The sequence below is a fragment of the Bos indicus genome, chromosome 22 (genome assembly GCF_029378745.1).
Source record: "Bos indicus isolate NIAB-ARS_2022 breed Sahiwal x Tharparkar chromosome 22, NIAB-ARS_B.indTharparkar_mat_pri_1.0, whole genome shotgun sequence".
Taxonomy (NCBI): domain Eukaryota; kingdom Metazoa; phylum Chordata; class Mammalia; order Artiodactyla; family Bovidae; genus Bos; species Bos indicus.
Genome location: NC_091781.1, coordinates 60,479,267 through 60,506,178, shown reverse-complemented (window position 1 = coordinate 60,506,178; position 26,912 = coordinate 60,479,267). Strand labels below are relative to the sequence as shown.

The 26,912-nt window shown below is 61.2% G+C and overlaps 1 protein-coding gene and 2 long non-coding RNA genes across 12 annotated transcripts; 1 reads left to right on the top strand and 2 right to left on the bottom strand.

Annotated features, from left to right (window-relative positions):
* Positions 1-5,632, bottom strand: LOC139178672 (uncharacterized). The gene is made up of 3 exons (XR_011563105.1): positions 4,191-5,632; positions 951-1,545; positions 1-443 (listed from the first exon to the last, which is right to left on the bottom strand). It is a non-coding gene; the product is annotated as an uncharacterized lncRNA (long non-coding RNA).
* Positions 3,673-26,871, top strand: SLC41A3 (solute carrier family 41 member 3). 10 transcript variants are annotated; one of them, XM_070777051.1, is made up of 12 exons: positions 3,673-3,821; positions 8,708-8,799; positions 8,917-8,960; positions 18,357-18,464; positions 19,220-19,291; positions 21,201-21,345; positions 21,778-21,924; positions 22,129-22,273; positions 22,703-22,782; positions 23,857-23,991; positions 25,015-25,163; positions 25,720-26,871. In XM_070777051.1, exons 2-12 carry the CDS (start codon positions 8,748-8,750, stop codon positions 25,927-25,929), a joined length of 1,287 nt encoding a protein of 428 aa, XP_070633152.1. In that variant the 5' UTR covers positions 3,673-3,821; positions 8,708-8,747; the 3' UTR covers positions 25,930-26,871. The 10 variants fall into 10 exon arrangements, with proteins under 10 accessions (XP_070633152.1, XP_070633148.1, XP_070633156.1 ...); XM_070777050.1 differs by lacking the exon at positions 3,673-3,821 and adding an exon at positions 5,942-6,055; XM_070777047.1 differs by having other exon boundaries at positions 8,708-8,960.
* Positions 18,696-21,783, bottom strand: LOC109556623 (uncharacterized). The gene is made up of 2 exons (XR_002180441.2): positions 21,614-21,783; positions 18,696-21,364 (listed from the first exon to the last, which is right to left on the bottom strand). It is a non-coding gene; the product is annotated as an uncharacterized lncRNA (long non-coding RNA).
* Positions 26,872-26,912: the final 41 nt, after the last annotated feature.

Here is a 26,912-nt window from a genome sequence, read left to right as displayed (position 1 = left end):
CTGTCCCTGGGGCAGGAGGCGGTTTTCGGGAGGGCCCGAGATAGACTTTCCCAGAGCAGCAGCTAGCATTGCAAACCTCGTCTGTTCTTTCGTTCCCTCTGGCTCTCTGGCAGAGCACAGTTTCTGCTTAATTCCAACATCTCCCTCCCCTTCTTGTCAGTACTCACCGGGAGAGGCGGAGAGGCGGGTATAGCTTGGGCGGTTCGGCTGGAGCCGGATCCTGGAAGTGTTGGCCAGAGGCTTCTGTCACCGGGATTCGAGCCTGCGGAGGTGGTGGCTCTATGACCTCGGGGAGAGCTGGCGGAGGAGCAGCGGCTGCTGCAGGAACTTCACCTGGCCCTGGATCGGGAATTAAGGCGGCCTCCGGTCCTGGTGGAGCACTGGGAGGCAGGCGCGTCATTATCCAGCATGCGGGGAGGGGGTCAGGTCGTCCCGTCCAAATCCTGTAGAATTTCCTTTTTTATCATCAGTCAATTTTTGTGCCATTAATATTTTTCCCTTTCGCTTCTGGATACAGAACCTTGTCCAAGTAGGAGGGTCTTGAGCTAACCCTAGCCATGAGTCAATGTATGGATATTGATCCGGGTGTCCTGGCTCTCCTGTGACTACTGTATAGACTGCTTCCACTATTTTTAAGTCCATGGTGTTCCCTGGCGGCCATCCTACTCCCACAGGGGGCCATTCGACCTCACGGAGTATGTGGAGGCGGTTAGGCTTCATCTTCACCCCACAGTCTCCTCCTAATCCCTCCTTTAATTTTTAATCCTGCGCTCCAATACGGCTGCCTTAGATTCACTTCCCCCCATCTTGTTTACCTTCTCAGACCTTCTCCTACTTTTCGTTCTGTCTACGAAGTTCTCGGTACCCTATGTACTTCTGATACTTCCACTCAATCAAACACTTAAATTGCCATTCTGCCTCCGTCCTAACTGGGGTGAGAAGAGCCTTACCTGCCAGATCCCAGAGGGAGAAGGGGGATCGGCGTGTCTTCACCTGCCGGTCAGCACAGCCGAACCAGAACACCACGTGGTCCAAGACTGTTTCTCCCTTAACTTTCAAAGTCTGTTCTGCTTTGGTGGACTTGATCAGGTACAGATGGAAACACAGATGGGTTAAATATCCCATGTCCTAGGCCATCTCCGGAAAAGCCAATTCATACTCACTTATGTATTCCCCTCATTCTAGCCTGACAATTCCGAGGGGGTCAAGAATTTCACAGCAGATGGGACACCTCCTGGGGGAGGGTAGAAAATGAGCACAAAAGGACCAAGTTTTTCTCCTAAAAATCCCCTGGCGATTGCTTGGTGATAATCTTCCCTGAGACAGCGTGGACACACCTCCTAAATGACCTTCACAAATTCCCTTCCTAAGCCCTGACACGCTCATCGACCTGTGTACCAAGCAATTGCCACCTGCCTATTCCAGGCCCCTGTGGGTCCCCGCTCCTTCTAGTCCCTCCCGGGGGGTGATCAGGCCTCCTCTTCCACCCTACCGGGTGGGTTCCTCCTCACCTGAGCACTCAGTTCCCTTGCTGCTGTTCACCACCTGCCAAAGTGAAGAAACCAGGTGTTGAAAGGCTGAATTCTTCCAGGGGGGCGAGGCGTCTTCCCTCCTCTAGGAGAGTCAAGCCACAAAGCCTCGGGGTGGCCTCAAATGAGACCTGTCTCCTCAAAGTGAGGAGTTTCCCGGCCAATGCGCCAAATGTTGTAGCCACGCGTCCCGGGAAACGAACTCACTCAGAAGGACAATGCAGACAGTGGAGTGCAGTCTATTACACCGGCGGGCCCAAGGCAGAGTCTCCTCTTAGCCGAGGACCCCGACCAGCATCTGTGAAAATCTTTCATACCCCACGTGTACATGTCTGAACCCACCACTCCAAAGTCCTTGAGACTTTCATAAACCAAGGAAAATACAATCCCAATAACCCCATCATTCATGTGCTATGTGCTCATGGGCTCAAACAGTCAAACAATTAGCCAATAATCAATAAACCCGAGGTTACACTCCGATAGATACAGAAAAATTTATGGCCTGTCTGGAGGAAGGGGTGATTAGTGTATGTTTTCTCTTAGGCGATGAGTAACCTAGATGCGATCTTCAAGGTTCCCCGGTCTGGAGGGGGTCTTATCCTTCTGTTGTTGTTTTCATAGGCACTAAACACAGAGTTCAGAGTCCAGTGGAAAGGTGGCCGAGCATGATCAGCATGAACAGGCCTAAGATGGAGTCCTATGAATTCCTTCTTCAGTCTTATATGATTTTACACAGGGTGGTGGTGATGAAAGCAAATCCACATTTTAAGGCAAGACGAGAAAAATGTAAACAAACATCACCAGCATCAGAACGCTCTCATCTTGTGATCAAGGAGCTGAGCTGTCACTTCCGCCAGGAGGGAAAAGGCCCACGCTGCCCATCGCAGATCTGTGCATGGTCGCTATACAGGATACAGCACAGCCCAGAACTTTCAGAAACCCGGGTCACGGCGCCACCCTAGCACAGTCCCGTTACAGCATGCTTTGAGCGTTCTTGCTTCCACGCTCAGAGGTTCTGCAGCCAATATGTGTGGAGGGCGTCCCCAGACACCGGCGGTTCTCAGACACAGTTGGGTCAGCTCAAGCCAGTCCTGACTCCATCTCCCTGGACGCAGCGAGACTTCGCCCCCAAGAGACTCCCACTTCAGACACCAGCTGGGGGTCCTCAGTGGAGCCCTGTTCTGCCACTGTCTCCCTCAGGTTAAGGGTGTGGTCCTGAGAGGCTCTCCCCGCCCCCAGCCTCAGGTGGGCATGTGTGGTCCTGACCCACCAGCTGCAGAGCAGAGCGACTCCCGCCACCCTCGCCGACCACCCCGCCACAACCCTCTCTGCAGGTCCAGTTACTTTGCCAGAGGAGCTCACAGAATTCAGGAACACTTTACTTGCTAGATCGGAGGTTTTTTCCTTATATTAATAAAAGGGTGTGACTCAGGAACATGCAGGTGGAAGAGACACAGTGGCAGGTGGGAGGATCCCAAGCTCCCACACCTTCCCCAGGCCCCCCTTCTCTCGCAGTCTCCCCCCTGCAGGTGGGAGGATCCCAAGCTCCCACACCTTCCCCAGGCCCCCCCTTCTCTCGCAGTCTCCCCCCTACGGAGGCTCTCTGGGCCCCTCCTTTGGGGCTTCCCTGGAGGATTCCTTCCCCAGCATAACTGACTTGCCTCTGGCGACTGATCACACCTCCAGCCCCTCCCCTCCCCGAAGGCCAGGGGCTGGGACCCTCGTTCTGAGCTCTGGTCACATGGTGGCTCCCCTGGCGGCCGGTGGCCCCTCCTCTTGGGTAAGATTTCCCGGAGTCACCTCATCTGCAGGACAAAAAACACCTTCATCCCGCTCACCAAAGGGAATTCCAAGGGTTTAAGGAGCTCTTTGCTGGGAACCGCAGACGAAAATCAAGTGTGTATCTTACAAATAAATCACACTGTCACAGATGCTGACACTGACGATGTACGACAAGCCCACTTGGCATTCATCTTTTTAACACCCTGCCAACCTCCACACCAGGGCATTGCCTTTGGGGTGGCGCCAGGGGACAGGCTCTCACTGACCCCAGGTCTCCTCCTTTGCCAGCCTCTCTGCAACACGAAGTCAGCCAGACCTGTGAGACTATTTTTAGTGGCAGCTCTGTCGCCTCGATCCTTCAGGTCCAGGGCCCTGGGGTGTCTTCCCGGCAGCTGCTCCCTCCGCAGCTCCCCAGGTTGGGTCCTGGGAGCCGGACCATCGCTCCTGACACCCCAGCTCGAGGAGGAACCTGCAGTTCAGCCACACCTGAGTCCCTGTTACTGCTAGCAGGTAAGTCCTCCTGCTTGGGAATTGGCCTGTAGGGTGGAGAAAACCCCCTGCCTGCCTGCCCTGGGAAGCCTTATGGCAGGGGCAGGGGTCCCCCACCTCTGACCCCCCCCCACCTCTGACCCCCCCACCTTGGAGCCAGCACCGCGGGATGCTTTGGAGAGCAGGCCTGTCTCCTCATGGGTGGAGGTGGGAAATGCGAGGGCCTTGACATGTTTTCAGGGTCATCAGAGAACAAATTTCATTCCTGAGAATTTTACTGATTCATATATACATGTGATATGAATTGAATACCAAAGCCAGATAACCCACGGAGCAGTCACCTCTCGGCTAGACCCTGGGTGACCAGAGGGTGGTCCTGCATTTGCTCACCTAGGTCCTGAATTTGTCCACAGAGCTGGCCGGTGGAGACAGCGGTCCGACCTGCCTCTGACTCTCCAGGCGTGGGCTTGGGCGAGTGCAGTGACTCTTCCCGAGTTTCTTCATCAGCTCACAGAGGGGCCCTGGGGGTCAGCGGTGATGTCCGGAAAGCACACACCATGCCATCTGCACCTCTGCAGCCGGCCCATGGGACCTTCGGGGATTCCCAGGAGGGCTCTCTGCTAGGGGGCAGCCACCTACCTGCCTGGCCTGAAGGTCCAGGGCACTGCAGTCCAGTAAACACCAGTCCTCACTTAGGGATGGGCAGGATGGGAGCTGTGCAGGGCCTGGGGTGGGGGTACTCTGAGGCCCCCAGCATCCCAGCAGGACAGGGCTGAGCTCCGGGGGCCCACGGCTGCCTCCCCTGCCTGCCCAACCTGCACTGTCCTACAGGGATTCCTGGGACCACCTCCCAGATACTCTCATTGCCAGGTCTTTTCTGGAGGTGGGAAACAGGATGAACCCACAGAGTCCCCTGGGGAATTCACAGTGCGAGAGGCAAAAATATCCTCCTTAATATAGCACAGGGACGTGGCCAAGACGCCTCCAAGGAGCTAGGAAGGCCGAGGACAAGCGCCCGACACTACCCGGGTCCGCCGAGCCTTAAGGAGGCGGGGCAGCCGTGTGCTCCGGGGGTCCGTTGAGCAGCGGCACCGAAGGGCAGGTGGGCTTCCCGTGCGAGCAGGTCCAAAACTCCAGTCCCTGAGGGAGTCACTCTGGGGCCGGGCTGCACCCTTCCCCTCCCTGCAGAGGGTAGCCCCATTCTGACTCCACCCTGAGCATGCTCCCAGGAAACCCTGCAGGTGAGTGGCGCCTGAGACCCCCCCTGCGGCTGGGGGCGTGTCTCACCCTTCCTCCTACCTTGGCCAGAACAAGCCAATGGTCAAAAGACAGTTTTGAGTCCATCGGGGAAAACTGAACCGCTGGGTGCTGTCAACTTTGTCAATATGATGCTGGTTTTATGGGGATGTCTGAGAAAACTGGCCTTATCCACTAAAGACTTAAGTATGTACAGGTGATGCTGGGAAAGATTGAAGGCGGGAGGAGAAGGGGACGACAGAGGATGAGATGGTTGGATGGCATCACCGACTTGGACATGAATTTGGGTAAACTCCGGGAGTTGGTGATGGACAGGGAGGCCCGTCGTGCTGCGGTCCATGGGGTCTCAGAGTTGGACACGACTGAGCGACTGGATTGAATTGATGTACAGGTGTAACATGTCTGCTGGATGCTTTAAAATGACTGTTGGAGGAAAAACAAAAATGCGTGCGGGGGCGGGATTCAGAGGGGGGAAAAGGGCGCAGTGAAGCGCATGCCCAGGCCTCCCGAGCGCTTCCGGGACGAGCCGGCGGGGCCAGGCGGGCCCTTACGCCCCTCCCCCGGGCCGACCGGCTCCCCGCGTCCGCCCCGGCCGAGCCCCTCCCCACCCCCGCGCTGGGCGGGTCTCGGCGCCAGAGTCCCGAGGACCCGGCGTCACCGCTCGAGGATGGGGAAGGCGCTCTGCGGCCCGGCCCTTCCCCAGCTCCCGCCCCGGGGCCCGATCCTCCCCCAGCCCCCGCCCGAGTCCTGGTCCGCTCGGCCTGCGGGGCGAGGGCGGCACCGGACCAGAGGAACCCTGGATTGGGGCGGGGGCTCAGGTTCAGGGGCGGGGACTCCGAGTCCTGGGCGGGGCGGGGGCGGGGACTCCGGTGCGGGGGCGGGGACTCTGGGTCCTGGGCGGGCTTGGGTAGACTGTCGCCGTCCCGCCTTCTCGGTGGCCCAGGCGGCCGCGCTGCTCCTCCTGACGAGCAGCTTCCCGCCGCCGCCGAGGGCATCCGGTGAGTGCGGCGCTGCGCCAGCTGAGCCCGGGGCGGGGTGCACGGAGCGGTCAGCAGGGGACTCTGAGGCCCGGGGCGGGGCGCACAAAGCGGGCAGCACGCGGGTCCAGGCCCGGGGAGGGTGGAGCAGCGCGCTCGCGGAAGAGGCAGGGCTGGGGGCTGCAGGTTCGGTCCGCGGGACCCGGCCAGGGGAGGCGAGCATCCCCCGGCTCGCAGCGGGAGAGGGGCGCTGTCGTTCGGGCAGCTCTGAGACCCGCGCCCCTCCCCCGCGGGGGATCTGAAAGCGCCCGAGTGGGTCTGGCGCCGCCGGCCTTTAAGGGCCCCCAGGCGCTCCCCTGAGATCGTAATAAAGAGCGCTGACCTGAAACCGCAGAGCCTCCGAGAGCTTGTGCCGGGTGCGGGCAGGCCACGTGTCCTGCGATGCAGGTCATCTTATTCCCTTACCTCTTCGCCACCCTGTGGAAGCACAGAAATGTGACTCTTCCGAGGACACGCGTGTGTGGGGAGAAGGAGCTGGGATTCCGGTCCCCGGGTTCCAGGGCTCCCTAAAGCAGAGGCCAGCAGGGTGGGAAGGCAGCTACGGGGTCCAGTATCTCGCGCCCAGTGAGTGGTCAGGAGTGGCCCTGCCCCCCTGCTGTGGACAGCACCAGTGAGTGATCCGGTCCCAGACCTGATGTTAGTGCTGGGGGAGCTAAGGGCAGGGCACGGAGGTGTGGGCACTGGTGGGGAGCCGGTGTTTCAGAGAGGGGCTCGGGGTTTGGGGAGGCTGGGGGCGTTCTGCTCCTTGACCTTAATTCGTAAGTGATTCATATATACTTTCTGCTGAGATGTAAAATCACCAAAAATCTCCCTTTGAAATGTCCAGTTCAGGAGGACAGAAAGCCCCTGTCCACACAGCGACTTGCCCGAGAATGTTCAGGGCCGCATTAGCCCCAACAGCCGGAACGAGGGGCTGAGCAATTTGTGATCCAGCCACACGATGGGATGTTACTCAGCCTTAAAAAGGAACGGCGTGCTGACTTGTTTATCAACATGGAACACCCTTGAAAATGCCACCCTCAGTGGCATCTTCCTGTACTTTTGTTCTGCATTTTCCAAACAGCTAGTGCTGAGCATCTTTTAATGTGCTTGCTTATGGCTGCTGTGTAATCTTCTTTGGAGAATTCAACTCCTGTGCCAGAGTTAAGTTGGGTTTATTGTTGTGTTCTGCTCTTTTTGTATTCTGGAAACCAGACCCTAATCAGATATATGATTGGCAAATATCCTCTCATTTTGAGAGTGGTCTTTTCGCTGTATTGATTGAGTTCTCTGAAATATCAAACTCTGACATTTTGATGAAGCCCCATTCTACTTAACTTTTCTTTGGTCTCTTGCACTTTGAACGTCACATCTAAGGAACCAGAGCCTCATCCAAGGGCCCTGTGCTCTCACCTATGCTCTCCTCTGTTTCACGGTTTTAGCTCTTAGCTGAGGCCTCTGACCCACTCTGAGTTAGTTTTGTGTATGCTCTGAGGTAAGGATCCAGACTCATTCCTGTGCACGTGGCGTCTCAGCACCGGGGGCTGTCAAAAAGACTTTTGTTTGCACATTGAATAGCGCGGGCCTCCTTGTTGAAAACCAGCTGACCGTAGGTGTGTGGCTTTCTCCAGGATCCTCAGTTGGGTCTCACTGACCTTGTTTCTAGTCTTACCCTACTGTCGTCTGGACTTTGCACTGTAGTTCACAGTTCAGTCTTGAACTCAAGTGCGTGTTCTCTAACTCTGAACACTTTCCTCCAAGGCTGTTTATGCTTCTGGGTCCCTTGCGTTTCCACATGAAGTCTGGGATCATCATGTCATTTTCACCAAAATTGGCCAAATTTGAACAGGGATTGCCCTGAATCTGTAGATCAGTTGAAAAATATTGCGCTCTTAGCAAATATTAAGTCTTCTGACCTGTGAACATGGAATATGTTTCCATTTGCTGGGTTTATAACATTTTCTTTCAACAGTATTTTCCAGTTTCCAGGGTCAAAGTTTTACACTTCTTTTGTGGAATGTGTTCTTACGTAGCTTGTGCTTTTTGATGCTATTGCAGATGCAGCTGTTTTCTGAATTTTTGGATTGTTTGTTGCTAGTGTATAGAAATACAACAACTTTTTTCTAACCATTTTGTATCCTACGACCTTAATGTGCTTGTTTATCAGTTATAATAGTTGTGTGTGTGCATCTGTGTATACATACGTGTGCATGTATGTGTGCGTGTGTATACGTATTCCTCAGGGTTTTCTATGTACAGCACATGCCATTTCTACATGGAGGTAGTTACACTACTTCCTTTTCAACCTGCGTGCTTGATATTCACCACTGAAGTCGTCTGATCTTGGAATTTTCTTTATGAGAGTATTTTCATGACTAATTCAGTCTTCTGTTATAGGTCTTCTACATTAAAAGTTTTGTTTTAGTTAGTCTGTATGTTTCTAGGAATTTGTGCATTTCATCTAGGTATTCTAATTTGTCAGCATACCTACGATTCCCTCATAATTATTTAAAATGTTTAAGTTTGGAAGTAATGTTCCCTCCTAAAGACCTGAGTCTGTCTGTCTTGGTCAGCCACAGGCTTGTTGACTTACTCATTCTCTCCAACCTTTGCGTCTGTCGCTTGTGCCCCCAGGTTGAGGCTGTCAGGGCCCAGCTGTGCTCCTGTGGCCGCCATGGAGACCCGCCAGCGCCGGCCGGAGGAGCTGGGGCTGCTGCAGGCCTTCGGTACAGGGAGCCGCCCCGACAGCCAGAGGGCGGCCTCCACGCCCCCGGGGCCCGAGCTCAGCAGGGAGACCGCCTGGTCCATCGGCAGCCAGGTGACCCTGCCCTTCCTGTTTGCAGGCCTAGGGCTGTCTGGAGCAGGCATCCTTCTGCACTATTTCCAGGTAGGAGGGGACAGATGCGGGTGTTGGGGGTGAGGTGCTGTGCAGTGCCCGCCTGGAGAGGAGGCGCTGCGCACTGTCCAGCTTGCGGTCGGGGGCGGGGCCTTCTGCTCTCGCACACCACTTCTCTATCATTTGGGCAGGAGTCTTTCAGTTACGGACGACAGAGATGAACTTTGACCCAGGGTACGCTTTAAAAGACAATCATTAGCTCATATAATTGGAATAGCTGAGGGGTTGGATTTCAGGCATGGCATGATCCAGGTGCTTAAATGGTGTCAGAGTGCCGCCTCTTTCTCTCTCAGCTCTGTTTCATGTTCAAGCAAGATTCTATGCTTAGAGGGGAGGGCGGCCTTTGGTGTCAGTGCTTTGTATACATGCTCTTGAAAAACAAGAGACTTGTTCGTCAACCCATTTTCAGCCTCCCCAATTCTTTTAAAAATTAATGTATTTAATTAGAGGATGATCACTTTAGAGTGTTGTGATGGGTTTTGCCATATATTGGTGTGAATCAGCCATAGGTATGCATGTGTCCAGGCTTCCCCGGTCGCTCAGCTGGTAAAGAATTCGCCTGCAATGTGAGAGACCTGGATTCGATCCCTGGGTTGGGAAGATCCCCTGGAGGAGGGCATGGCAACCCACTCCAGTAGCCTTGCCTGGGAAATCCCCATGGACAGAGGAGCCTGGTGGGCTACAGCCATGGGGTCGCAAAGACTCAGACACGACTGAGCGACTGAGCACGCACAGCACATACCCTTGTCCCCTCCACCCTGAGCCCCCACCTCCCTCGCCCCCATCCTGGAGGGCGTCACAGCGCCGGCTTGGGGGGCCTGCTCTGTGCGTCGCCTCTCGCTGGTTTCGTTTCACGTGTAGCACTGTGTGTGCTTTGGTGCTTTGCTCTCAAATCATCCCACCCTCTCCTCTTCCCACTGGAATCTCTCAGAATTGACCCTGCCGTCAAGTGTCCGCTCCTGTTCTGATTATCACTCCCTGAGGGCTGACGTCTCTTGTCGTCAGTCTTTGAGAGGAGGCAGGGCCCTCAGTTTATACCCTAACAGACCACCGTACAGTTAGGAACCAGACGACAAAGTAGCCAACGCGCCACCCTTCTCTTGTTCTCTGACTGTCAGAGCCCCGTTCCTTCATCAGTGCAGTCTCTCCCTGGGAGGGCGTGGTTCCTAAGGATCCCTGAAGCCGTTAGCAGCCAGGTCATTCCTGCTGATTGGAAGGAGCTGAGAACAGAGACCATCTGGGATGGGTGGCCAGATGGGGCGGGCTGGCCGCTGCCTCCTGTTTGTGGCAGGGTCCACGCCCAGGGAACCCGGGCCTGCGTGGCCAGATGGGGCGGGCCGGCCCTGCCTCCTGTTTGTGGCAGGGTCCACGCCCAGGGAACCCGGGCCTGCGTGGCCAGATGGGGCGGGCTGGCGCTGCCTCCTGTTTGTGGCAGGTCCCTGCCCAGGGAACCCGGGCCTGCCTTTCACTGATTTGGATCCAGGCGGGGTTTGAGTCCTAGTCTGCCACTTAGCCGGTGAGGCTGGTGCTTTAAACTTTTTTAGTTCAGTTCAGTTGCTCAGTCTTGTCCGACTCTTTGCGACCCCACGAACCGCACCACTTCAGGCCTCCCTGTCCATCACCAACTCCCAGACTTTACTCAAACTCATGCCCTTTGAGTCGGTGATGCCATCCAGCCATCTCATCCTCTGTTGTCCCCTTCTCCTGCCCCCAATCCCTCCCAGCATCAGGGTCTTTTCAAATGAGTCAGCTCTTCGCATCAGGTGGCCAAAGTATTGGAGCTTCAGCTTCAGCATCAGTCCTTCCAATGAATATTCAGGACTGATCTCCTTTAGGATGGACTGGTTGGATCTCCTTGCAGTCCAGGGGACTCTCAAGAGTCTTCTCCAACATCACAGTTCAAAAGCATCAATTCTTCGGTGCTCAGCTTTCTTTATAGCCCAACTCTCACATACAAACATTTTTTAAACCAACACTTAAAAATCAGGAGGTGCCACATAAAGATTCAGACCCCTGTTTGCTCTTGAAACCTTGGCAACCCTTCTTGATGCTGGACCCATGTCCCCTTGTGGCCACAGTGATTGGTCACTACCTTCTCCGGGGCCACAGTCCCCACTGTCCATCCTGCGTGCCCCCCGCTTCCTTCCACTACCTGCTCTCCCCACCACAGGGGTCTCAGTGGCCCTTCCGGGCCCTGTCCAGGTCCCCATGGCAGCCAGCTGCCCCTCAGACTCCTCGTGGAACTCGTCAGGCCCCACCAGGGCTTCTGTGATGCCAGAGTCTCTGCCCCCGGCTGACTAAGCCCCAGACCCTCTGCCCTCTCCTTCCTTCCATGACCTGGTGCCCTCCAGCCACACACGCTTCTCACACCAATGGTGAGTCAGCACCAGGGGGCGTCCACGCCCCGAAGCGCCCCCCAAGGCCTCCCCTGCAAAATCCCTCCTCCCCACGCCCTGCCGCCAGCCTCTTCGCCTGCCTTGCAGTCTTATTCTCTATCCCAGAGATTTTCAAAAAGCCTATTTCATCACGTGTTCATACCAATATAATATCATTGAGCAGGTACACGCGCAGGTGTGCAGATCACGTACATATGTGTATTTGTACACGCGTGGATGCACATCTGTATGTTCACACACACAGATATAAATCCCTTGCACACGCGCCAGTTTATAAGTTGTACTTGGAGCGGCAGGTCTCAGACCACCCGGGTTGTAGTGCCGTGCTCGTGTGTAAGAACCTACCCCAGAACCAGAGCTCCACAGAGAGACTTTGACACCCCTGTCGTGTTCCTCTGGCCCGTCTCAGGCACCCAACTGGGTTGCTACAGGTCTCCCCAGGCTTCCCATTACTGTGCCTTCTCTGCCACCTCGTGGGTAGACTCCAGGCCCTGGATCGCCCGCGAGCACCTGACTCCCGCCGCTGTTTCAGGGCAGTCTCAGCCGCGGCAGGTCCCAGGAAACCCGAGCTCATGTGGGCAGGGTCAGAAGGAAACTTGGCGTCTCCCAGAATGCGGTTTCCAGGGCAGGGCAACTGCGCGGGCGGACAGTGGCGTCACCTCCAGCTGACGACACGTCCGAGGACCGGCATCTTCCCATCGCTGGCTGGTGGTGACGCCAGAGGTGGTGGCAGGCCCCCCAGGAGATGCGGGCTGACCTTGAGAAATGAAGGGAAAGGCCCCGAGAGGCTGTTGAGCTGGGCACTGGGCAGAGCGTGGACACCGCACCTCCAGCAGCAGGCACACTTAGGGGTTGCCATCTGGGGGGTCAGCGTCTCCCCAGTCCCGGGTGCTGGGTGTGGGCCCTCGGATGGAATGCCAGCTGCAGGGTTGTCATCGTCCACGGTGAGGCTGTCTGTTTTTGTCCAGGACTAAGAACAGGCCACACCAAGCTCTCAGAGGGAGGGTGGCCACGCAGCTGGCCTCCGTCCCGGGGCTCCGTCCCAGGGCCTTCACCATGTCGGGATCTCGTCAGTCAGCGGAAAGCAGCTGGGTCAGGGTCAGGGCGTCCCGGGGGTGGCCGCCCCCCCACCCTGGGCAGAGGAGGTCTTTGTTTCTCAGCCACACTCCCCAGGCCTGAGAGGGTCCTGCCTGTGAGAGCTGAGCTCAGGAGTCTGAGCTGCCTGGGGGGCAGGCTTGTAGGCGTATGTGCCCGGCTCCCCCGAGGGGTGACTGGCCCGTCTGATGCCACGGGCTGGTCGGGGTCCGGGCGGGGCCCCTGGGCTCCGGGGGAACAAGGGGGCGGAGCTGGGTGGCGGCAGCCTTGTGGGGGCGGCTGGGTGGCCTTGGGCAGGGGGCCGGGGGGGGAGGCCTCGGACGAGGGAGTAGGCCACCGGCATGCTGGAGGCTTCGGTCCCGCGAGTTCACAGGTGGGCCAGGCTGGCCACGGCGGAAGCAGAAATGAAGACCACCTTCCTGTTTGTTACTGAAAACATGACCGCCTTGACCACTGGGTCCGCACGGGCTGGGGGCATTCAGGCCTTTAAGAGTGACCAGTTTGCTCAGAACCAGTCCGGGCTCAAGGTGACCTTGAGGACGGGAGGCTGTGCTCCTGGGAAAAGGCGGTCCCCACTGAGGACCCCGAGACGATCGCCCTCGCTGGTGAGTCGGGGGCGGGGTGGTTCTGACACAATGGCTCTGGGCCCTTGGGGGCTGGGCTCCCGTTTCTGGGAGGTTCTGAACAGAGGGGACTGAGACCCTCCTGGGGGGCTGGGGCGGCAGTCTGAGGCCCAAGGAGGGCAGGACCCTTCAAGGTCACCCAGATTCCTCCTGCTGCCCAGCACCGCCCGGAGTCCAGCTGAGCTCCTGCTGGAATCACATTCCTGGTTTCCTGGGTTAGGACACGTCTTGTTCCCAGGCCGCCCGGGAAAGGAATAGCTCCCCGCACACAAGGGCTCCTTTCATTTGTGTTTAGTGGAGTGTGTGTGATGGTTCCTAGAAGCCAGCAGCCACGGTAGATGCGCAGGAAGTTATGAAATAAGGTCACTCAGGGTCCCACCCCCAAAGGCACACCCACTTTTAGCATCTTGGTGTATAGCCTTCTGAACTGTTAACTGCTTGTGTGTGTGTGTTCATTTCTCATTATTTTTTGAACAAAAATGAGAAGCGTTGTTGTAACGATGTATATGTGCTCCCTTGGGGGCCTCTTCCGGTATGAAACACGCAAACAGCTCTTTTTCCTCATCTTCTGTCCTGATGGGAGTGGCTCAGAGGCCCACGGTGCAGGATTACAGGTGGATTATGACGCTGGACCATGGTCAGAACTAGAAAGACATCACAGGAGGTGCTAGGGCCAGAAGTGGTCACTAGTGGCTGCGGGGGCCGGTCCAGCTGCCGGCCTGGGGACTGGGGCGGCCAGTGTCCAGACAGGGCCCGCCGAGAGGGGTCTGTCTTGAACACAGTGGCCTCACACTCAGCCCCTGCCCCGCTGTCCTTAGAAACGTGCCGCAGTCTCAACCCCCTGCCCATGTGGACACGCTGACCCTCATCTCAGAGGCGGTCACCGGGGTCGGGGGGCGCCAACCTTGGATCAGGGTTGGTCCCCCTGGGCTGCTCCCTGGGGGTGGCTGTGGGCCAAGCCATCTCAGGGCCTTTGGAGGCCGTGCTTTCTTGGCGGGCGTCCCGGGGCCGTCTTGAGGGTCTGGTAATGGACGGGCTGTGGCCTGTGTGCATGTGAAGGGTGCGAGGCGTCGCCGGGGTCACGGCGGACCGTTCACCCTGAGAGTCGCGGTGCACGGCATTCTGTCCTCGTTGCGGTCACGATTCCACTCCCCTTTCCGTGGCGTGGGCCTGGCTGGCCCCGGGGACCCCTCTGGCCAACATCAGGCCTGCCGTGGGCAGGTCCAGGCTCCGTGCCCTGTGGCCTTGACCCTGCTGAGCCTGCCTCCAGGCCTGGACGCTGCCCCGGCCCCTGTGGGAGGCACAGCAGACCCTCATTCTCTGCATGTCAGGACCCCCTTGCCCTCAGGGTCGGGGTCGGGGTCGGGGCTGGTCTGACCATGTCAGGACGAGCCTGGGCCCTGGAAGCCCCTTCCGGGTCTGCATCCCTCGGGAGAGCAGGGCCACGTTCCTTCTGTGAGTGCTGCCTCACTGTGGCCGTAAGCCCCGGACACGGGGGTTGAGTGGCCGTGGGATGCGGCCTCTGGATCTTGAGGGGTGACAGGTCTCAGGGGCTCAGAGCTGCCTGGGGGGCGGGTCCCTCACGCTCTCAGCCAGGCTGGCCTCACGTGGCCCAGCTCCCTGGTGCAGCCCCGGCCAGCGTGGGCCGGGCAGCTGGCCGCCATCAAGGTCGCTCCGGGGGGACAGGGAGTGTCTGCGTGGGCGGCCAGCTGGGGGAGGCTGCCGTGGACACGGCGGCCCCTGCAGCGGGGAGAGCCTGGCCCGCGGAGGTGCGCGGCAGGAGCAGCCCAGGCTCAGTTGCCGCCTTTGTTCCCCACTCGTTCACTCCGGGTTTGGCCGAGGGGTGGTAAGGACCACCCCCGAGGCTGGCAGCTCCGCCCGCGTGGACCCCTTGGGAGACACAGCCTGGTGCGGGCGCCCCGGGCTGGGAGGCTGTCCTGGCCTGGCCATGGTGGTCACCCGGCTGAGCCTGGAGCTCCGCTTCCAGGGCGGGAGGCTGAGAGGCGTGCGCTGCGAGCTTGCCCGCTGGCCCCGGGGGGCGCCCCCCGAGCCCGCTGCCAGCATCGTGGGCCAGGTCCTGGTGCCGGTGCTGCTGTCCGGCCTGGGTGTGGTGGCAGCCGGGCTGCTCATGAACCGCGTGCAGGTGCGTACGAGGGGCGCCAGGCGTCAGACCCCGCAGGACAGGCCCAGGGCCGGGCAGGGGGACTGGGCTTGGGGGCGGGCAGGCGGGTCCTCCTGGGGATGCGGGCACCTGAGGTCCAGAGCTCCTGACACCCTTGCACGGTCGGCCTGCAGGGACGCCCAGCCTGGAAGCTGGAACTGCTTGGATGCGGGGCCTGGGGGCTCAAATCCTGCCTCTGTCTCCTCTCGAGGGGGATCAGGCGTCCCTGCCTCAGCCTCTCCGCCTGTGAGCTGGGCAGGGTCATGGGGCTGGCCTGGTGGCCCGAGGGTGCCGGGGGCCTCTCGGGGCAGGGGGGCGGGGTGCTGAGCATGGCAGCAGTCCAGGTGGGACAGGGCACGTGGAGCTGGGGTCTCCATCAGGAGTGTTTGCTGGGAGGCTTGGGGGTCTGTGCGCTCCGGGTCAGCTCCAGGAGCCCCCTTTGGGTCACAGAGGCAGGGAGAGTGTGTCATGGAGACACTGGGCATGTCCGTGAGGATGTAGGGTGGGGATGCAGGGTGGGGGGTCACCTCTCACCTTGGGGGGGTGGCGTGTGCATGACACTGCATTGTGTGCACAGACGCGACTGGGGTTGACACCCAGTCACCCAAGGGGACATCAGGTGGCGTCCCGTCTCCCTGGGCTGGAGGGGCATCTGACGTCCCCCCTGGGGGCCCCGGCTCTGAGCGAGGCTCTCGGGACATCCCCACCGCCCAGCCCAGTGCACGGTGCCCACTGGATGGTGCCCTTGCTCAACTGCTGCCAGCTGGAGCTGGGTCCCCACCACCTGCTTTTCCCTGGAGCTGCCCCCCAGGTCACCCTCCCAGGTCACCCTCCTGTGGACGCTGGAAGAGCCCGGCTGGATGGCAGGACAGCCCTCCCGACTCTCTGGGGTCCTGTCCAGGAGGAGGCCCAGAGCACAAGCCCTCAGGAGGGCCAGCGGCCCTGGAGATCACAACCTCTGCCCTCTTCCCGCTTGGCAGACGCGGTGTGTGAGGGCTCCCTCGCTCCGCACTCCCTGCTCATCCCCGCCCCCGGCTGCAGCCTTGGGGCTCCCAGGGGGAAGCCCGCGTGGTGGGGGGTGTGCCTGGCTCAGCCCTGGGATGTGCAGGCCGTGCTGCCTGGAGCCACGCACGCCCGGCCTCAGGCCTGATAGCCGGCCCCGTGGACGGCCCCCAGGTGGCCATGTGATGGGCCGGGGCCAGGGTCACCCGCGCCATCTGGGGCCAGGAGCCCGTTTGGGGGTCTGGGGACTGAGGCCTGTGAGGGGCTGGAGTGTCAGCTAGTATCGTCCCAAGACTGTTTCCACCCAAGTGGGGAGTCGGCGTTTCTCCCCACGAAACGAGGTTAAGCCCTGGCCACACCCCTGTGGGCCCCTTGCTGCCGATCCTGTGGCCCCTCCCAGACCTCCCTGGGGCTTACTGTGCACGTGGGCACCGGGAACCCCAAGGACAGTGTCTGCCCTTCTCAGATCCGGGTGAGCCACGTGCTGGGCAGGTGGATGAGGCCACTTGTGGTCGGTTCCTCCAGCGTATCTGGTTGAACCCCGAGCAGACGGAGGCCTCCCCACCGTCCTGGCGTCTGTGTCCTGGCTGCTGGGCGCCCTGCAGACACAGGGCAGCGGGGAGGCGGGGAGGGGGGCGGTGGGTGGGAGACTTGGCGGGCGCGTTGCTGGGCCTCAGGGTGGTGTTTCTGGGGGGCGTGAGCAGCAGCGGACACTCCAGGTGAGGGACCCTGCGTGTGGACAGAGGGGAGCGGGCCAGGGCGCCAGGATGCAGACGCTGAGGGCGAAGCCTTCTTGACTCCGTCCCGGCTCTTTGTTCTAAACACACACGTGTTGCTTCACGGGCGCCAGTACGGGAGGGAGGCGACTGCAAGCAGCACCCGCTTGGCAGCCAGCTGAGTTGAGAGACAGCCCGGGTTCCCCGCCCGCCTGCCTGTTCCTGCATGTGTCCATGGGACGTGAGCGTGTGTGCACAGGACTGGAACCGCAGGGAGGCGGCGTCAGGGCTGAATGACTCGTCCTGCCAGTTTTCGGGCCCACGTGACCCGGACGTGCGGCTGAAGGCCACAGGGCGGCTAGGGGCTGGAGGCGTGGAGCCCAGGGGGACTGGGGGCCCAGGGGATGTCTACGGCCGGGGCAGGTGTCAGGCCACGGGGCAGGTGCCCTGGGGTTGGACAGCAGACCCCGAGCTTCCAGGGTCCCCCTGGGGGTCTGCAGGCCAGGCAGCTCCGAACCGGCCCCTCCCCTGGACCCGGGCGCCCGGGGCCCTGGCCTTCCATCCTGCTGGCGCCTGGCGTCGCTGGCTTTGTCCCTGCACAGCCCCCAGAGGTCACCTGCCCAGACGTGTCTATACCCCACTTCCCGACCCTCCTTGGCCGCGTCCACCTCCCGGTCCGGGTGACCCCTGAGGGGAGGATGGGTCGCAGCCGACAGCTCAGCTCTTGCTCCCCCTGTGGGGTGGGGGGTGGGCTTGGGAGGACTGAGATCCCCAGCAGGAGGGGGGTCGGGGTGGAAGGTCGTGGCCTGGGGGCGCTGTGGCCCCAGGTGGACAGGGCAAGTCCCCGCAGGGCGGGCGGAGGCTTTCACGGGGGGCTGAGACGCCTGCGCCCATCTCAAGGAAGAGAGGTAGTTATTAGACTTCGCAGCTTTCCTGCCTGGGGGAGGAAACAAGTCCCTTCGATTGTAAACTTGTAGAAGGTCGGAAAGGGGGTGGTGACACGCAGGCCGAGCCCAGTTAGGCTGAGAGCGGAGGTCCGTCAGACGGTGGTTACAGAGCAGGAACGCAGGGCTAAACTCTGTCCCCAGGGCATAGACACAGCGAGGGGCGGGCTGAGAAGCAAGGGCACTGCCGTCACAGCAGGGACTCAGGTCTCGAGCGGGTGACTCCCCGGTGCTGAAGCGACAGTCTATGTGAAATAAGCCTTCAGTAGATGGAGCACCTTCCAGAAAAACGCAGTAGAAGTCCCGCAGGAGGACCAGCAGCCCGCAGCGGGGCCGCGGAGCACAGTCTGAGGCCCGGGAGCCACGTGGGGAGAGGGGGTGCCCCGGGGTGGGCCCGGGGCAGGGACGCGCGGTCCGCGAGCCTGGACTGAGCCCGGCCCGGCCCCGCAGCACTGGCCGGTGTTCACGGAGATGAAGGACCTGCTGACCTTGGTGCCGCCCCTGGTGGGTCTGAAGGGCAACCTGGAGATGACGCTAGCCTCGAGGCTCTCCACCGCGGTGAGCGACCCTGCCTGCCCGAGGGGCCAGGCTCTGAACACCCAGTGGGGTCGGGGGTGGTCTTGGAGGTCGCTCGGCGGCCACGCCCACGTCTGGGGTCGGGACGGAGATGGGAAGCTGGGCGGTGCAGACACGCAGTCACGAAGCTGGGGGCTGAGCTGCGGCCCGTGAGCCGTGAGTCAGGGGAGGCCGGGTGATGGGGGTTTGGGGGGCTCTCACGAACTCTGGAACTCTAAAGCCTCAATTTATTTGAAAATAAAACCCTGAAAGGATCCGAGGAAGGAGAAAGACGGTTAAGGTCAATCCTTTCTCAACCTGGAGTGTTTACTGGGAAGAACAGACAAGGAGTGAGAAGTCAGCGTTCAGTAACTGAGCTCACTACACAGGAACCAAGAGATGCAGTTTCTTTGAACCTTTTCTTGTCTTGAATTTGGCCCGCAGAGGCCGTGACGTTGGGAGCGGCGATGGCTTCTCAAAGAGGGAGCACGTCTCTGACCTGAATTTTTTATCACAAGAGAAGAGGGGCTTGGGTACATCTCCTCAGCAGGACACTTGGCCCAGGTCGGGGCAAAAGGCTCCTGGTCTCCAGGGGCCCGTGTCCCCACCCCTCTGCCCGAGTTGCCCTCTGACAGCCAGCAGGACCATCTGCTCTGGCGGCAATGAGGGGGCCCCTGCTGACCTGCCGGGGCCTCCAGGGAGGGGGCACCCCTTCGGCCGCGCCCAGGGGACTCAGGTAGGCTCCTCTCCCCATCCAGGCCAACACCGGGCAGATCGATGACCCCCGGGAGCAGTACCGGGTGGTGAGCAGCAACCTGGCCCTCGTGCAGGTGAGCCTCCCCTTGGCCCCTGAACACTCCACGCTCATCACTGCAAACCCGTGCGTCTTCCTCACGGAGGGGTCGCAGTCTCTGGCCAGGGCGGGCTTTTGTGCCTCTGGACAGGACGCATCTGTGTCCAGTTCCTCCGGCTGGGGCAGCCTGTGGCCACACGCGGAACCTGGAGCAGGACCGCGGGCCCGCAGGCGAGGCCGCCCCCTACCCACAGGCTGCCTGCCCCGTGCACAGGGAGCTCCATGGCTGGGGCTCAGCCTGGGTCCCCGGCTCAGGGCCTAGGTCGCAGTAGCCTCAGTGACGCTCACTGGCTCTGCTTTCCTGTTTCCTCCTGAATCCTCCGTAACCAGCATCCCATCTGCTCCTGCTCCAGGCAGGCCCTAGGTGGGCACGCGGTCCCAGCACAGCGTGGATGCAATCCTGCCTCCTGTTTTTCTAAAAAGCTTAACATCAAAGCATAAAGGATGCTGTACACTGCATAATTAAGCTTTTTGGATAACTTCAGCATATCCTATCACAAAAGTATAGAATCACATTTAAAATTCTTGACAACTGGCATTTTGACAATGGTACGGCCTGGAACGTCACTGGCAGACAGACGTGCAGCCGCTGGGGACCAGCTCTGTGGGGCCCGCGCAGACCCACCCGGCCCGGCCCGGCTGCACGCACCCATCACCCTGGGCGGCGGGGCGGGAGGCGGCCTGCACTTCCAGGCTTCTCTGCACTGGGTGCTCTGAAGAGAACTCCCGCAAGTTCACAGGGTGAGAACCGTCTGCAGCTCTAGACGTTTCCCGGGAGGATCACAGAGGGGATCCGATCGTTGTTTCTTAGCCGCACGCGTTTCCTTTCCATGAGTCACCTGTCCTATCGCTTGAGCATCACCCTATCAGATCCCCCTTTTATCGTGATGGTTGGTTTTGACTTGTGAGACGGACTCATGGTTCCATCTCAATGAGACGTCTCAACGAGTTCTGGATGCGGATCTTTTTTAAAACAATTACTGGGCTGCACAAGCTGTTCGTTGTGGCATGACATGGCTCTAGCTCCCCGGCCCGCACATCAGGAGCATGGCGTGCACCCCTCGGCCAGCGGGAAGTCCCTGGTGGGAGCCTTTCACCAGTTCCGTGAGGGACGTGGTTTCTCCCAGTCTGTCCCGGTCCTTCTTTGGTGCCGTCTGTTGTCACACAAGTCATACTTGGCACTTCATATACATTTTATCTGTAGTTTTCTTTATAGATTTGGCGTGTTGTAGGAAGGAGGAGGCCTTCCCTAATCCAAAAGCTGAAACGTACTATTCCATGTTTTCATGTCTCAGCTTAGGTTTTCCTGTTCAGGTACATGTGTGTGAATGACGAAAGTCAGAATCGTTTCCTTTCCCCAAGCAAATGTGTGGTTTCTCTTACCCTGTTTACTCCATCCTGATGGGAATGCGCCTTTATCACAGTGAACGGTCATGTACTCACGAGTCATTCCCCAGACCCTGCTCTGTCCTGCCAACCTGTTGGTCTGTTTTCTGCCAAGCCACCCAGGTTTCGTTCCTGTAGCTTTAACACACATACTCATAATGAAAATGCCAAAATGAGATGCCACTCCATCTTCTTTCTCAAAACTGTCACAGCTGTCCTGGCACACATACTCGTTTTGGTGACACTTGACTGTAAAATGAGCTGTCGGGTGCCATCCTGGAATGCTGGCTGGAATTCTGTGTACGAGCCAGGGCATGTCCTGGGGCCCCAGGGGATGGGGGTGCTTCTGGAGGTCAGACCTTCGAGAGGGGAGCTGACCAGGATAAACACGGGACGCTGGGGAAGGTCGGGGCAGAGGGCCGGGCATTGGGCTGAGGTGGGTGCTGGTCGCCACTCCCGGGCGAGGGAAGGGCCTGCCTCAGCCTGGTCCCCGCCCTTAGGTGCAGGCTGCCGTGGTGGGGCTCCTGGCGGCTGTGGCCGCCCTGCTGCTGGGCCTGGCCTCGGGCCAGGGGCTGGATGTGGTGGAGGCCCAGGTGCTGTGCGCCAGCAGCGTCCTCACCGCCTCCCTGGCGGCCTGCGCCCTGGGTGAGTGGCCCTCGGGGTCCTGCAGGGGATGGGGTGCACCTCGGTCTTCACGCCCACCATGACCTGGACCCGCACATCTTGGGCCTGGGCGGGGTCTGGGGTCTGGGGTCTGGGGCGGGGCGCAGTGCAGGCGGCCCCTGGAGGGAGGGGCGGGGACCGTGGCTGCGGGCTCAAGACCCCTCCCTCGAGGCCGCGGCACCTCCCAGGACCTGCGTTCGGGTCTTCCCCGAGGCCCAAGGTCCCCAGGGGTTTGGAGCCCCGGACCCACCTGCCTGACGCTTCAGGGACGTCCGTGTTGGGGCTGCTCCGGTGTCAAGCGCAGGAGCTACAAGGCAGAGTCGCAGCCCGGAGGGCCTGACCCTGCGGAGGAACGGCTGGGTGGGCGCAGTGAGGTCCGGGCGGCCTCCACCCGCTCACCGCCCCCGCCCGCAGGGACGCTGATGGTCTGCATCGTGGTCGGCGCGCGGAAGTTGGGGGTCAACCCGGACAACATCGCCACGCCCATCGCGGCCAGCCTGGGCGACCTCATCACACTCTCCCTGCTGGCTGTGGTCAGCAGCTTCTTCTACAGACACAGAGGTGCGCCCGAGGCCTGAAGTCCCGGCCGGCTGAGTGGGTGGTGGGAGCAGGCACCCGAAGTGCCGAGGTCAGCGCTGGCCGCGGTCAGGAGTGGGGGCAGAGTGCAGGCTGCAGCCCCCAGGCTCCGGGGAGGTGGGGGCAGAGCCGCGAGCCGCCCGCGGGCCGGGGCGGGGCCCACCCCAGCTCCGCCCCGCTCCCCCGCAGACAGCCAGTACCTGACGCCGCTGGTCTGCGTCGGCTTCGCGGCGCTCACCCCCGCCTGCGTCCTCATCGCCAAGCAGAACCCGCCCGTCGTGAGGATTCTCAAGTTCGGCTGGTTCCCCATCGTCCTGGCGATGCTCGTCAGCAGGTGCGCCTTCCTCTCTGTCCGTTGCCCCAAGACCGCGGCTCTGTGGGCGCCGTCCCCTTGCATGGCCGCTGGTGGGCCCCTCAGGGCGGAGGGGTCCGCGCCCCGGGCGCCCCGCTCCTCTCTGACGTGCGTTCCTGGCTGATTCGCGGGGAGGGGGGCGGAGGTCGCGGGGTCGCAGGCCAGGCCCTGGCAGCGTCTCTGGGGAGTCAGCACATCCAGGCCCGCTCGGGGGCCTGGGGTGGGTCCGGGGTGTTCTTAGGGGGTGATGTCTTCCTTGGGCGTCCTGGACAGGCGGGACTCGGGACGCAGGTGGAAATGCACACGGGGGTTCAGAGGGTGCGGGAGAGGCGGGGTTGGGGATGACGGGGCGGCCTGTGTGCTGAGGGTGGGGGGCGCCCGTGCCGCTCACCGTCTGCCGTCTGCCCGCAGCCTCGGGGGGCTCATCTTGAACAAGACCCTGTCCCAGCCGCAGTTCAGAGGCATGGCAGTCTTTGCTCCCATCATGTGTGGTAGGTACTGTGGCCATCACTGGGGCTTGGCGGCCAGGGGCTGGGAGAACGGTGACCACGGGGCTTTGGGTTCGGCCCTGAACACAGCTGGGAGGCCAGGCTGCGGTCCTCAGGGGCTCCCCTGGGGCACTGCTGCCCTCGGAGCACCAGGGCCAGGGCTGAGTCCACGCCTGCTGGCCATCACCCAGACCCACCTGCTGGCATCTGTGGCCCCACCTGGCTTCCCTTTTAGATTCACTGATGGCACTGAAACATTTTCAGACATTTACAATTAAAAGCCCAGGTTCCTGTCTTCTCCTTGCGCAGTGAGGCTGCGATGTACCGGCTCACATCCTGGAGGCCCCCAAGTCCCGCTCAGCATCTGCAGGGGGCCAAGCACCAGGCCCCACCGGGAGACAGCTGGGCAGTGGGGAGCAGTGAAGGGCGCAGCCAGTGCACACGGGCTCCATCTGCAGGCGCCTTTGCCCCGGCCGTCCTCGGAGTCCTCTGGAGCAGCCCAGGCAGTGGGCCTCCACCCTGGGAGGCCCGGGGAGGGGTCCTCCAGGGCTGGTGCGACAGAATAGGGGAGGGACCATGGCTGGGGGCCAACCCCGACCTGCGCCCGCAGGAGCCCAGTGGCCTCTGGCCCCGCACGCTCAGCTTCCGGCAATGCCAGGAGCCCCTCAAACTCAGTTCAGCAGCATGCACCCTGCCCCGCCCCGCCCCGTCTCCTCTCCTTCTGGCCCTGATGTTACCTCAGACTTGCCCGTGGTCTGGGTCCTTCCTCCAGCAGCTCCCTGAGACCACCCCTCCCTCCCTCCATCCCCACCCCTGCACCTGGCCATCAGCCACTGAACCCCGAGGCTGCTGGTCATGCCCCCTTCGCTCAGAGGCGCCCTGTCAAGGGGACCCTGCTGCTGCCTGGATGCCTCCCTCGCAAGGTCCCGGCCGCCTAGTCTGCAGCCAGACGAGGCGTGTGGTCAGGTGTGAGGCAAAGAGAGGAAATCAAGTGCTGGATCGGCTTCCTGGAGAAGCTGAACTTAAGGGACAAGCTCCGAGACAGACGTCAAGAGGGGAAACCGGGCTGCCTTGCAGGTGTTGGGGGCAACCTGGTGGCCATTCAGACCAGCCGGATCTCCACGCACCTGCACCTGTGGGGCACGCCCGGGGTGCTGCCTCTTTGGATGAAGAAGTGCTGGCCCAGCCCCTGCTCCACGTTCTGCAGCTCAGGTGCGTCCGGGGCCTTTCAGGGACCACGTGGTCATCTCTTTCAAGGATGGCATCACTGGAGTCTGTGTCACCAGGCCCGACCCCCAGCGCAGGGGAGGCCCCTGCGCCCCAGGCATGCTGTCCAGGCCCCTAGGTGGGCCGTCTGCCCTGCCCTGTCTGACCGGCCACCCGTGCGCAGACGTGCTCCCAACGCCTCTGCAGGGACCAGCACTCCCCGGGGTGGGGGTTGCCCTTGGGGGGTCACCCCGTAACCTCGTCACCTGTGACTCCACCCCTGGGGGTCAGGGCACAGCACAGAGCTTTGGGGGGAAATGTGTGTAGCTCTTAGTTTTCAGCGCATTTTCCTGAGTTTTTACGCCATCTGCCGATAGTAACACCTATCTTTTCCCTTTGTAAGTTTTTTTTTTGTTTTAAAGATCCTTTTTAACAATCATACGGTTAAATAAGGCTTATACATAAGGCCTCATACGGTTTGTCGCTGTGGAGAGGTCTGGCGCAGCCTCTCCAGGGTGTTTCACGGTTGCGTCTGCGCAACTGTGCTGCCCTCCCCACCCAGCTGATGAGACGCCATGTTAACTCAGTGCAGATGGAGCCTGGCCCTCACTGAGGCCCCTTTCTGCCCGACACGACCCTCACATTACGGGCTGGCTCTACAGCCTGCAGTCTTGGCAGGAAAGCGTGTCTCTCGCAGCCTCAGAGCTGCGCGCACAGTTGCTGAGGACCGTGCCGAGGGGGCCCCAGCCCTGGTCCCAGTGCGTCCGCACGGTGGCCTCCGGAAGCCTCCACGTCCACCTCCCCCTCACAGCGGGTCGCGCCGCCTCCTGGTCGGCCTGCTTGCTGCTGTGGCTCAATCCTGCTTGTTCTTGCTCCAACGCCGGCTCCCAGGAGTGCTGGCCGCACCCGTGGGGAGGACACACAGCAGCTCCGTGACACGTGCGGCGGGAAGTGCGCGTGGCCACTGCGCTGCAGGCTCCCGCCCGGGCCTCTGCAGCCACCACTCAGCCACGGCCCTGCCTCCCGCAGAAATCAACGCCACGTCGGCCCGCGTCCTGCTGGTGCTCGTGGTGCCCGGCCACCTGGCCTTCTTCTCCATCGTCTCCCTGCTGGAGAGCCAGTCGGTCCCGAGCGAGAGGACCTTTGTGCTCCTGTACCTGCTGGCGGGCCTGGTCCAGGTAAGGATGGGCGCCGTGCCCCACCCTGGGAGGGGTCCCTGGACAAGCGGGACGTAGCCCCCACCTCCCGGAGGCTCGGTCAGCTGGTCCGGCCCAGGGGCCGTGTCCAGAGGCACTGCTCGCTCCTCCCCAGCAGGGTCAGCACAGCGGCAGAGGGTGGGTCCCGCGATGGGCGGGGCAGGCCAGGGGCTCCTACAGGTGCGTGTGGGCTTCTGCTGGCAGCCCACTTGCCCAGGCCCTGGGGGCAGCCCCATGAGGGTGTGCCGGCACGGTTTTGACCCCAAAGGGCAGGCAGGGAGCCCGGGAGGCCGTCCAGAGTGGTGCCAGGGCAGGACGGCCTGGACAAGCGGCTTCAGGGCCTGAGGCCTGACCGCGCATAGGGCGCCTCCACACAGGCTCCCGGTGAGCCTGAGAGGTAGAGCTAGCCTGAGGCTCCAGGCGGAGACGCACCTTGGGCCAAGGGGAGCCAGGGCTGGCATGGGGCCCGGGGCGCCACGCCCACCCAGAGGCCCACGGCCCCTCCCGCACAGCCGTCACCCTGCCTGTCCCCCCGCAGGTGACCGTCCTGCTGCACCTGGCTGACGTGGCGGTCCGGCTGGTGTGGCGGCGGGCCCTGGACCCAGATGACCACTGCATCCCGTACCTCACAGGGCTCGGCGACCTGCTGGGCACCGGCCTGCTGGCACTTTGCTTCCTCGCCCACGGGCTGCTGCGGACTGGGGTGTGGCCGAGCAGCCCCCTGGACCCAGCACCTGGACCCTCCTAGGGGCCCAGGAGCCCCCTCCCTCGCGCCCACAGACCTGATGCAGCTCCTCTGGCCGGACCCCGGGGCTGGGGCGGCCTCTGTCCTGCACACACGTGCAGGGGGCGGGGTGCGCGGGGGGCAGGACCCTCAGCCTGCAAGGCCGTCCTCCCCGCTCTTCCAGGGATGGGCCTGATCCCCTTTCTGCTCCCAGCATCTCTGGTCATCAGCAGAAACCTGTGCTTAGATTTAAACCCCCAGAGGAGGGTAAAGGTGAGACCAGACCCCAGGCCCACCCCAAGGGGAGGGAATCGGCCCCACACCACGGCGAGGAGAGGACTCGAGAGCTGCAGTCGAGAGAAAGAACGCCCGGCTTCTGGCTCGGCTACAAAAACTTTTATTCACTCGCACGAGGAGCTGGGCCCAACAGCAGCAGGGACCTCAGTGCCTGGGAAACGGAAGCCGGTCCTGAGCACGTCGGGGACAAAGGTCCAGCCCTGGCCCGGAGGCTACGTGTCCAGGGCACTCTGGACAAGCGGGGAGCCGAGGTGCTGGTGAGGCGGCTGCGATCCACCTACAGTGAGGATGCAGCCCCCACAGGACACCGGGGGTCACCGTGGAAAGCGGGGTCATTCCCACAGGCCGAGGCCCCCGCCTCAGGAGACAAACAGAAAGCAGAGTGAGAACCACCAACGTCTAAACGACACCACCTGCAGAGGCACAGGGACCAGCTCCGGGGCCCGCGCCCAGGCCCCCAGCGGGCAGTAACTCGCGCATGGTCACAGCTCGCGTCCTCTCGCAGGGCGGGCCGCGCACTGAGAGCCAGCACACGCCCGCGTGCACACCTGAGCGGCCCCGGGCCAGGGCCAGGGCCCGGCATGCGCCCCAGTGCTCGGAGGACAGCCTTGCAAACCGCTGTCGGCTTCCACGAGGTACCGACACCAAAATAAAAACTAAGAAAGCTCACTCTGTGAGTTTAACTCGACACTCGGCCGGTGTGGGGGCTG

Excerpts from the sequence above, each read along its gene's own strand:
- SLC41A3 (XM_070777047.1), top strand. The coding sequence starts at position 8,748 with ATGGAGACCCGCCAGCGCCGGCCGGAGGAGCTGGGGCTGCTGCAGGCC. Across the intron at positions 22,274-22,702 it reads CTGGCGATGCTCGTCAGCAG|CCTCGGGGGGCTCATCTTGA; the intron begins GTGCGCCTTCCT and ends GTCTGCCCGCAG. Across the intron at positions 25,164-25,719 it reads TGCTGGCGGGCCTGGTCCAG|GTGACCGTCCTGCTGCACCT; the intron begins GTAAGGATGGGC and ends GTCCCCCCGCAG.